The 12,386-nt window shown below is 40.2% G+C and overlaps 1 protein-coding gene across 1 annotated transcript in view; it reads right to left on the bottom strand.

Moving 5' to 3' along the window:
* Positions 1 to 1,977: 1,977 nt before the first annotated feature.
* LOC137260806 (uncharacterized) overlaps positions 1,978 to 12,386 on the bottom strand; it is a 56,572-nt gene continuing 46,163 nt past the window's right edge. The window contains exons 4-5 of the mRNA XM_067798371.1: positions 4,055 to 4,228; positions 1,978 to 3,368 (exon numbers count right to left, since the gene is read on the bottom strand). Of these exons, the coding sequence (XP_067654472.1) occupies positions 1,978 to 3,368; positions 4,055 to 4,228 (1,565 nt within the window). The remainder of the gene's footprint in view (positions 3,369 to 4,054; positions 4,229 to 12,386) is intronic.

Here is a 12,386-nt window from a genome sequence, read left to right as displayed (position 1 = left end):
TTCACAATACTAATTTCAAATACAATACATGCACAGAGAGACAAAATCTAAGTCAATGGGTCACAAAATATAATACAGCAAACTCACCAAAGTCTTAATACGAGGGAGAAACATTTATGCAAAATGTTAACACAACGAGCGGTCTGATACCGGCTAATGTTGATTCAGGCGTTGACGGATTTGTTGGCGATGATGGATAAACTCCAGAATGTGTCTGTGTCGCAACACAGCAAGCAGCCTTTTTATATATATTCAATCATTTCCCGAAAGTTCGGGCTCATACGACCATCGCCAACACTGGTGAAATCTCTAGCAGCCTTAGTGAAGTAGCAAATAGAAAACCAAGGGCAGATAATTCCCGGAGAGTCTCCTACCAACATCTTAACAATGCTGACCATCTATTATACGAAATGTGACCCATCATAATTATTAATCAAAACACTAAACGTTGTGACCAATAATAATTATTACTTGATTCATAACAAAAATATACAGAAAATACACACTTGTAACAATATGTGCAAGCATTGATATGAGCTTATCTTTTATTTTTTATATGGGCGTAAAACTCAACTCACCCACTCACTCACTCACTGTAAGACAAAAGCTTGGGTGCCTATATTGGTGGAATAAATGCAGTGGTAATGCTCACAATAATTATGATACTGTCACTCGAAAACAAATCTAAACACTGTTACATTTTCGCAGCAATCTGAAATGAGAAATACTTACGTCTTTTCCATATTTTGATTGAAAAACATGTAAACATAAAAGTGACAATCTAAGTGGCAATTCTCTGTCTTTTACACTACACGTTATTTATAATGGAAATTTCAATGAACTATTTCCACCTTTAACGGGGTTTTTTACATTGTAAACAACCGGCATAATGTCAGTGATAGTATGCTGTGTAATGTTACGGTAGTCGATGGTAGCGCCATTTTTGTCAGTCACTAGCGGTTTCAAAACGTTTATGGACCAGTGAAGGTCCCGTATAGAATAGGCCTTCAGCAACCCATGCTTGCCATAAGAGGCGACTGTGTTTGTCGCAAGACTAACGGGACCCAAGTCATCGGTCCCCAATTGCGCAAATCGATGCTCTTGCCTGTTGATCATTGGATTGCCTGGTCCACACTCGATTATTTACAGACCGCCGCCATACAGCTGAAACAGTGCTGAGTGCGGCTGTGGCGTATAATTAAACTCATTCACTGACTCAAAACGTGAATGAATGGTAGCTTATTCCCTTTTACCTAAGTTTCATCGGTGAAATGAAAAATACCCCCGGAAATTCCTATTAACTATGAAAGAAAACAATAGTGTTATGTCCATACAACTAAAACTACGGCTCAAAATATATTAATGTCAGTAATGGAATTGAATTGTTTTGCTAAATGACCAAACGCGCCAGACAGTACCTATCAAACAATAAAGTACACTTTTTGCATGACGTCACTTTGCCATTCTCGTCTGTCCCCTCGTTATTAAACGTACACTTGGTGACCGACGTCACGAATCTTATGAGCTGTCACCGCCTCGTACCGCCTCGTACAGCCTCTTACAGTACACTACTCAACAGCAGTTGCTTCACGTCGTTCACATAAATGGTGGAAACGTTTTTGTTTTCAACAGGTAAAGTGCCTCAGGTCGATTCACAATTAAACACAAGTTGAAATGGTTTACATTCCCACAATGCATGTGTGTCACACTGTAATTCAGCAAAATATTCATGCATCATTCCACCACAATGCAGATCGTAACATGACAATGAATGGGGTATTGTAATGTCATAAAAATGTAAATCTCACTTGGCTCAGTCTCCATCTCAATGCCAGTACCAGTGTTAGTATCAGTGAACCCAAGGAATTAAGAGACGCGCAACAGTGTTTCTTTGCATATTTCTGGACCGTTACAGAAGGTCATGCAATTCGCCAATACTATGGGGATTTTTTTGTGTACATATCTAAGCATTCTATATCACAGTTCTATGAACCATTCAATTTTGGCCACACCAGTTACTATGCTGTGGTTCCCGCCCGCCCCAATGTTATATGTGTAGATTTTGTAGCTGCCCTCAGTCGTTATGATAGATGAAACCATGCGACATGTGTCAGAAAAACCCAAGTTGTCCCGTTGTCCTAAAACCAAATCTACGTTATGGATAATATTCACCGCTATTTGGTCAGTTCTTGAAACATCAACAGAGTCCACCTCTAAAGCCTTGTAAATCCCATTCTTCTGAAGCACGCCCACTCGGAGTGATCTCCCTTCATTCACCTTCAACAATAAAGTTGACTTTGACCCAGACAGTACAGTCCCGGAGTCGTCTATGCTCAAAACCTTATCCCACTGCCTAGAGTCAAGGAACCAGACTGAGAGTTTCACTTCCTCTTTGATTTCCTTCACGCGCGGGGACTCCGGAATGTGAGTACACAGTACCACGCGACCACTCGTGGACGCGATCATCCAAGCTTGAAGCGACCTGGATGAGAAGGCATCTTTATCAGCTGGTAACCAGAATTCCTTAACACCTACAGTCACTTGCCCACCGTGTAGAATTATTTCCCTTGCCTTTGCAATCACATGTTCAACTTTAAGCATGATGTTGTGTCCATACTGCACACCACTCATTAGATGACGGATGTGTTTCTCATTGTTTGTAGGTGAGGTCTTTGTGTCAAGGACATGGTGCCAACACGTGTCGGGACACCAGGACATGGAACAGTAGCGTGGTTCTGTGTTCATAAATTCCCCTCTCAAACGCCATCTCAGGACGTGCTGTCTTCCCGATGTACAGTCCTTGTGTATGAACCAGTATGGAGATGGGTAAAATGCAGTCTGATATTCATCGTGTGATACATCAACTGATCTCTGCCCACATACAGTGTTGTTACGGTCATCTACGTGGTAGGTATCAAAGAAGGGGTCAACTTCACCTTCTGACAGACAGTTAAGCACAGATCCTGTGTCACTGGAATGGGATGTTGATATGCACTGATCGTTTTTCACAAACCAAGTGAACTTTATGTGCATTGTTCCTATCGTCTCGTTCCCACTGTCATTCATAAACATATAAGAGCTCTTTCCGTCTGACACAAACAGCTCGTACTCACGTTGTGGGAATATTTCAAAGGAATCCCAGGACAATTTCGTCAACCCTCTTACCGTCTTCCCCCAAATTCCTGAGTACATTTTCACGCCATATAGACTGATGTAAGCGGCCCTGCTCCAACTGCTAAAGTCAGCTTTAACCCGAACTTCAGGTTTACAGGTTTTAGAAATTCGATCCTTCAGATCATATCTCTGGAGAATCGGAGTAGTTGATGCTGTTGTCCTGGCCACCTGCTGCCATGAACTGTGACACGACACTGCAAATGTTGTAGAAGGAACTGTTTTAGAGGCATTTTAGAAGTCGCTGAGCTAAAGATGAAGGAACAAATTTTATTGATGATCAACTTCTTCATATTCACAATGGCAACGTTTCGGTATGGATTCTTATACCGTTTTCAAGCATATGGAAGGACAAGGTGCAACAGTTTATATACAGGTACATGAGATATAGCTGAGGAGATTAACTATAACAACAACATAATTGAGGAGATAAGATAACAAAAACATCAGAGGATATAACTTTAGTTGTTGAAAATGAAGAATCATCCATAAAATTTGTTCCATCACCTTTAGTTGTAGAAGGAAAATAAATTAAATATACAACATCCGACACGTTCTTTTAAACAACTCTTTAATTATAGATCATTAGGGATGGTGTGGTGGCATAGTGATTAAAGCGTGTGCTCGTCACAATGAAGATCCGGTTTCGATTTCCAACGTGTATAGTTGCAGAATCATAAATCAGGATGTCAGATTAATGACCACAGTGAATGAGGTGTTTAGTGAGTTAAGCTTAGACTGGCCCCACAACTCTTTATATGTGCCATTAGAAATTAGATTGATAAAAACTTTGTAACATCATACCTTCTTTTATATTCTTGCATTGTAGACCTGTCTTGTTTAAAATTTACATTCAAGCTACATATAATGTACACTAACTCACCTGAACATTCAAAGTCTGCTTTGGACCATGTTCCATTAGACAGGCACACTGCCTTCCCAGTCCCCAAGGAAGAATAACCTTTAACGCAAAGATAGGTAGCTTTGGCACTAAAAGTCGTGCTGGTGTAGTCTACCATTGCGCCGTCCTGATATGGAGGGAAGTCGCAGTCTACAACTGAGGGATCACAAAAGTTTAAAATGTACACAATGATGGAATAATAAAAATTTGTTATCGACAAAACATGTGACAAGAACGCTATATAACCATGTTTGGGCCAGTTTTTACTTAAAAACTATACAAACGTCTATATATCCAAATAACTCATGCTTACAGTAAACAGCACACACCTAATACAGTTAGGAATGTAACCCATCCGTAAACACGGAGACCTGAGTCCGAACTTATATCATCAAATGCTTCATAATTCTTGTCCCTTTGTACCTTATTAACTCAAAACCCCAGTCCAATTCGAAACTCCAATCAGTACCCTTTTGAAATGGATTGGGAAGGGTGGTGCTTCCATGGGTTGCCTTTTCCAGGGATACTTGTGGGTGGCTGCATTTTTCAATAATATTTCGTCCAGTTAGGACAGAATGAAGGATGTTAGATTTTATCCATTTATGTCGTTGGGGTTGGGGTTGGGTGAGGAGGATAGGAGGAGAAACGATGCGCTTGAGATTAACTTCGGGTAGTTTGTGTTTTGGTTCTGACTTTAGAATGCCTATGGGGTGCTGGGATGTTTGCTTTTTCTTTGCGAAGATGTCCTGAAAGTTTAGGAGAGGTGATATTCAAAGGGTTATTTAAATGTTGGGGTCATACAAAAAAGAAAATCTGGAACAGTCACGATCTTTGGTTTAAAGCCTTTTTGCTTGCTTTTCATGCTTTTGTATAAATGGGGACTCCACCATGATACATCGACCTCGATGTCTTTCAATCAGAGCAGGAATATCCAAAATGCAAATAACTGCTGAACACTAAAACAACGTTATAACTGCTCATCGGTGGTGCTTCCCTATCCCTACAGTGAAAGTAGGAACTGCCATGTTGCACGAGTGCCCACAGGCTCACGTAATTAACTGTGTCAGCTGTTAAGAGTAGTGTAAGGAAACCCAGTGACCAACTTTTGCCAACTCACCATGCTTTCATCCGGACTTTTAGCAGACGTTGGGCATAACTAACTGACTGATTACCGTTTAGTAGTAACCAGTCCTTCTCACGATCAATGTGTAGGTTTAATCTATCCGACTAAAACAACTTTCTCACGAAAAAGTGCTTTAACTGTTATTCATGCACTGAACATATGAAGTGCTATCTAATACTCGGATGTGCCTCAATCTTATATACGCGGATAACAGAGTGGGTAATATTCAATGAGTGAGTGAGTGAGTGAGTTTAGTTTTACGTCGCACTCAGCAATATTCCAGCTATATGGCGACGGTCTGTAAATAATCGAGTCTGGACCAGGCAATCCAGTGATCAACAACATGAGCATCGATCTGCGCAATTGGGAAGCGATGACATGTCAACCAAGTCAGCTAGTCTGACCACCTGATCCCGTTAGTCGCCTCTTATGACAACCATAGTCGCCTTTTATGGCAAGCACGGGTTGCTGAAGGCCTATTCTACCCCGGAACCTTCTCGGGTCTATTCAGTGTAAGGCCAATGTTACAAAGGGACGTATATGCGTCGTGTACGCCATTAACTTGCCAGTTTGCATTTTCTGAAGGTCCACGTCTTACGATCTAACATCTAGGTTACTTTTACTGCTGTTGCAGTGACGGTGACTGAAAGAGTGTAGCCTCACACGGCCTGTTCCAGTAATATCACAGCTGGGTTTCACACGTTGTACGCATGTCGAAAATTGAGCGTCAGTTACCGGAGTGATCAGAAAACGTTTTAAACATTCGGATCACAACCGCCCTGTTTCAGTGTTAAGATAGTGCGGCAATCACGTCACTTACATTGCATTCCAGTTAGCATGGAGCATGGTCGCCGGTTTAGATAAAACAAACCAATGAAACATGTCACAGTACTTGTTTAATTAATGCTCATTCCTACATGTTTATTGTGTTTGGTTAGCTTTTGTTTCGTTTTTATTTCTTCTTCTTCTTTTCATGGGAAATGATGTCGTATCAGCTGGATAGCTTATGTTTCCCCGACACATGTAGAATGACTGAATAGAAATTTACATCAATACTTAGAAATAATTATTATGGAACGGCAAGGTAATTGTAGAGATAGTAACTGAATAGGCATCGTAGACAATGTAACACGTTAAGTGGTCGTCATGTGGTAACGTAGCATGCACAACAGATGCTAAACAACCACAGGAAACGGTCATTACAATGTTTCTTCACACTGGCATATCAAGTGTCCATGATTCATGGTGAATCATGATTTACAAACATGAAAGACACCTTTGAGAAATTCTTGTATTTCAAGATACTCGTTAAACTGGAATACCTTAGTAATTGTTCAGTTGACATTTCCGCCAACTCATTACATCAGCACACGTTTTATCGACGGTAAAGCCAATAAGACCAAATGGAATCCATTGGGTCAAATTAAATCAAAGACCGCTTTCTCCCAATTCTTCTTCTTACTACATGTGCATGGGCAGGAGAGGCTACTCCTTGTTCTAAGTGACTGTTACCTGACATTTATTTTCAGGTTCATACTTACATGGTATGTGAAGCTGTGACATGCAGTCAGGAGGCTATGACTGATGTAATTCAACCAACTGCTGGAGTTCGACAGGGTTGCATAGTGTCACCAGTATTATTTATCTTATATAAAGAGGAACTCGTAAACGGCATTGTAAATAGCGATTATAGTCGTGTTTAGACTAGATGCATTATCTATTTTTTATCAGCTGGCGACGTCGGCATATCTGGAGATAAATAAATGTGGAAAAGAAAACGGATCTTCTTGAAACCTATTGCTACAAATGGGGACTATCTATTAACAGTCAACAGATTAAGAATTTTGTATTCAAAACAGGTGGTGGACTTTCAGAGAGTGAAACTGGTTTATATGTTCTGAAAGACTGGAATTCGTTCCCTGTCACAAATATCTTGGAATAATGCGATATATACCCCTTGCATTGCAGCAAGCATGGACACTTGCTGTTTTAAAATGATGTTATGCATGCAACATATCACCCTTCATACACTTCACATATCTCTTACAAAATTGAGTGAGTAAAAACTCGCAATATTTCAGTCCGAAAGTGACGGAATGTGTTTCCATATACAATACAGGTTGTTAATTAAGCAGTCCCTGGTCTACCTCTACCCATCCAACCTAGGTCGAAATTGGTTGGATGGGTAAGGGTAGACACTATCGAACATTTGGCCGTCTACGAATTGGCCAGTGCACAAGAGACAGAGCAAGAAACTGTCAAGGGATCTGGTATCGTTTGAGGAAGGTGTGTCAAAAGCATCTGCGTTTTCTCTGTCGGTAAGCAAGACATGGGGACACTTCTCTAGCAGTGTCTTGAAGATTTCCGCCATATCGGAATTTGTCTCTATTTATGTTTCAGGTTCGATACTATCTCGAGCCGAAGTGGCCATTTTGAGGCTCCTATGCATGGTGCATCCATGCGTCAAAGAACCACGATAATGTTTGGTTTTCAAGTTTGTTAATGTCGGTAAAACAATTACATGGTAACTTTATTGATACCAGAGTGAAAACAGCAAACGACGGCAGTTAGAAATATTGGTGAAGGTCAGTATTAAACTTACATAGTATTGCAATGAAATAGACACTATTAACATACCTTAAAAGCAACATACCATTTCTAATTTATCATGTATTAAGCAGTTCACATACAAATGAGTGCGTGAAAAGCTTTAGGTTGAATTTAAGTGATGCTGTTTCAGGTATTTAGTTTCCTCATCCATTCCACAAATGGGATTTTAATACGTACTTGTTAAATGTCGACCCAATGTAAAGCTGACAGGTACATTTTAGCTCATAGCTCATTTCAAAGACGCTTTGGTGCACAGAGAAGAAATGTAGGACATATTCATTTCTGTTGGGGCATGTAAGGTGGCAAGGTTGCTGAACCAAGATAAAGGTCACTGGAATGTGTATTATTAATATTAGTAATGCTATATACTTCAACAACTGTACATAATCTTTCTTGAATCACTTACTGATCAAATCACGTATGAATGGGCGTACGTTATGGTTTAAGTAGAATGTAATTGCAGCTGTATGTGTTTTCTTTATTCACGTTATGATCATTCCACGAATGCGATATCATATTTTATGATACGATACAGTTGTTAGGCAAGAAGAGGACAGGTATATGTCCATCGATGCAGCTAAAATGGTGGTGTAGTTCATCCATTGGTAACAAACATGGTCTAGAAATATTGCTGTGAAGTGAGTGTGAGTGAGTGAGTTAATATTTAACGTCACATCGGCAATATTTCAGCCATAACGTGACGAGAACATTCAACGATGAAACAGACCACATGCACATTATAAAACCTGTCAACGAAGGACAGTAAAAGAACTAGATTATCACAATAATTATTAAAACTAGCGTGGAAAGTTAACATTGATACCACTATCTGGACTAAACAATACAAAAAGAGGCTATAGATCTCTGACAACCGAAGGTAGATCGCCATAGTAGGGACCATGGGGACTTACAGTGCCTTAAAGTTTGCTACTTGCATGGACCCCAGTTGGATTTACACCATCCCTTCAGCCGCTGGAGAGTGTAGGAAATGCTAGCCAAAATTAAAATAACATGAATACTACGATTAAAAACCTGGTAGACTTAGATCTAAATCAAATGTTTTGAGACTTACGTACCCTCTCAGGAGGACAATAATGCTACAATGCCTCAACCCCCTTTGAGGGTACAGGCGCTAACAATTCAAGTTACTAATCCATTTAACTACCAATCATTAAAATAGATCTATCTACAGAAACATATTTCTCAAAATTCAACCATGAAATCAATTTCCTTAAAAAAAACAACAATGATTCAATGAAAACTAACGGTATTAAAAAGATCCTTTATACTTTTGACATTGAAACATCTATCCCTTGTGATGGAGAATTCAACACAGTCCCGCGGGATATGCTTGACCGTGACTCTGTCATCACATGAAGTGAGCCGGTAAGTTCATGGAAAACGACCACTTGGGGGAAAAGTGGTTTCAAAAGCGATACGGTGCTGCACTGTGCTCATAACTCATACACAACGAGTAGGTTGGCGAAGTTTGAAAGAATATGCCTGCCTGGAGTATGAGGTCGTAAGCAGTAGTCTAATCTGGGTTGCGTACACAAACAAGAAGATAACCTACTGGTTTATTGACACCTGTATGTCTGCCTGCCTGTATGCTAGTGACAATATGCAATGCACAACTTCAATCATTGACCACATGCAATTTGAAATTAACAACTATCGGGCTTATAAGCCATAAAATAAAAAAAGCGACCAAGCACACCGGCAAATGTACCAGAAAAGGCTTCGTTATACTTGAGTGCACACCCATCGCTTTTGACTGGGTTCGGTATCACGGCTGCTTCTTTTCGAGGGAGGTAAACCTAAGTGCAAATTATTGCACTTTTGATTTGTGATTATGCTCTTATAACTTCTTCATGATCATGAATAAGTGATAACCGTGCTTTAATTATGTTTGATTTTTGTTTGGTTGTATGTGACCTTTAACAGTGCTTCAGAAACACCACACACATTCTTACAGTGGACTGACTGATTCCTGTCTCCGTTGTTGAAAGTGTTTTGAAGAATTCCTGATTCTGTAAATGTGTTCAAGTCATTTGTTTCTGATTTACGTAAAATCACACACCTATCAAAATCGAATATTTTCTAAACTATATAAATCTCACGTGTTGACAATTTACATATTGTATGCAGATTAGACATATGCATGGAGCTATACCAGAATAGGGACAAATTCGACATAAGAAACCAGTTACCAAAGTCTTATCATTTTAAATACAAAGTGACACCCGCGAACGGCCACCTCCTTGTGGTGGGTTCTGGGTAACACTAAGAGCCGTTCAGCCCCGTTGTGGACCCGGGGGGTATTTGATCCACCAACCCGTTTGCCGTGGGTAGCGACCCTGTGTCGGTGGAGGAAGGGATCCTGGTGGTTGAGGGCAATATGGGCCTGCAACCGTGTCCCTGTTTCCTAACACACCACTTTGGTCCTGACTTCACCTAGAGCGGTGATACAATTGCCCGATTCTATCAATCGGCTGATCACGCCAAGCCCTGCGCATGGTAAATATACTTGCAGAGTGAGTGAGTGAATTAATATTTAACGTCACATCGGTAATGTCTCAGCCATATCGTGACGAGAACATTTAATACCGAAATGAAATATATGTCTATTATAAAACCTGTGAACGAAGGACAGTAAAACAAGTAGAATATCACAAATGAGATAGAAACTAGCGTGGAAAGTTAAAACTAATATCACTATTCGGACAATACAATCTAAAATCAGGTTATATATTGCCAACAACTGAAGGTACATCACCATATTAGGGACCACGGGGACTTACAGTTCCTTTGCTACCTGCATGGACCCTAGTCGGATTTACATCATCCCCTCAGCTGTTAGCAATTTAGACACATCTAGCCAAAAATAAAAAATACACACATACTACGACTAAGAACAATGGACAGTTTAAATTACTGTGAATGTTTTGGACCTACGTACCCTCTCAGGAGGATAATCATTTTACAATACTTCAACCCCCTTTGAGGGTACAGCCAACAACAATTCAAGTTACTAATCCAAACTTCCAATAATTGAAATACATCTATTTACACAACATATTTTCAAATTTCAACCACAAAATCAATTTCCTTTAATAAACCAATAACTATTTGAGAAGCAACAATGGTAAAAAGATCCTTAATGGTTTTGACATTGAAATATCTATCCCTTGTGATGGAGAATTCAACACAGTCCCGCGGGATATGCTTGACCGTGACTCTGTCATCACATGAAGTGAGCCGGTAAGTTCATGGAAAACGACCACTTGGGGGAAAAGTGGTTTCAAAAGCGATACGGTGCTGCACTGTGCTCATAACTCATACACAACGAGTAGGTTGGCGAAGTTTGAAAGAATATGCCTGCCTGGAGTATGAGGTCGTAAGCAGTAGTCTAATCTGGGTTGTGTACACAAACAAGAAGATAACCTACTGGTTTATTGACACCTATATGTCTGCCTGCCTGTATGCTAGTGACAATATGCAATGCACAACTTCAATCATTGACCACATGCAATTTGAAATTAACAACTATCGGGCTTATAAGCCATAAAATAAAAAAGCGACCAAGCACACCGGCAAATGTACCAGAAAAGGCTTCGTTATACTTGAGTGCACACCCATCGCTTTTGACTGGGTTCGGTATCACGGCTGCTTCTTTTCGAGGGAGGTAAACCTAAGTGCAAATTATTGCACTTTTGATTTGTGATTATGCTCTTATAACTTCTTCATGATCATGAATAAGTGATAACCGTGCTTTAATTATGTTTGATTTTTGTTTGGTTGTATGTGACCTTTAACAGTGCTTCAGAAACACCACACACATTCTTACAGTGGACTGACTGATTCCTGTCTCCGTTGTTGAAAGTGTTTTGAAGAATTCCTGATTCTGTAAATGTGTTCAAGTCATTTGTTTCTGATTTACGTAAAATCACACACCTATCAAAATCGAATATTTTCTAAACTATATAAATCTCACGTGTTGACAATTTACATATTGTATGCAGATTAGACATATGCATGGAGCTATACCAGAATAGGGACAAATTCGACATAAGAAACCAGTTACCAAAGTCTTATCATTTTAAATACAAAGTGACACCCGCGAACGGCCACCTCCTTGTGGTGGGTTCTGGGTAACACTAAGAGCCGTTCAGCCCCGTTGTGGACCCGGGGGGTATTTGATCCACCAACCCGTTTGCCGTGGGTAGCGACCCTGTGTCGGTGGAGGAAGGGATCCTGGTGGTTGAGGGCAATAGGGGCCTGCAACCGTGTCCCTGTTTCCTAACACACCACTTTGGTCCTGACTTCACCTAGAGCGGTGATACAATTGCCCGATTCTATCAATCGGCTGATCACGCCAAGCCCTGCGCATGGTAAATATACTTGCAGAGTGAGTGAGTGAATTAATATTTAACGTCACATCGGTAATGTCTCAGCCATATCGTGACGAGAACATTTAATACCGAAATGAAATATATGTCTATTATAAAACCTGTGAACGAAGGACAGTAAAACAAGTAGAATATCACAAATGAGATAGAAACTAGCGTGGAAAGTTAAAAC

The sequence above is a fragment of the Haliotis asinina genome, chromosome 14 (genome assembly GCF_037392515.1).
Source record: "Haliotis asinina isolate JCU_RB_2024 chromosome 14, JCU_Hal_asi_v2, whole genome shotgun sequence".
In the NCBI taxonomy this organism is placed as follows: domain Eukaryota; kingdom Metazoa; phylum Mollusca; class Gastropoda; order Lepetellida; family Haliotidae; genus Haliotis; species Haliotis asinina.
This window is presented reverse-complemented; position numbering and strand designations above follow the sequence as displayed.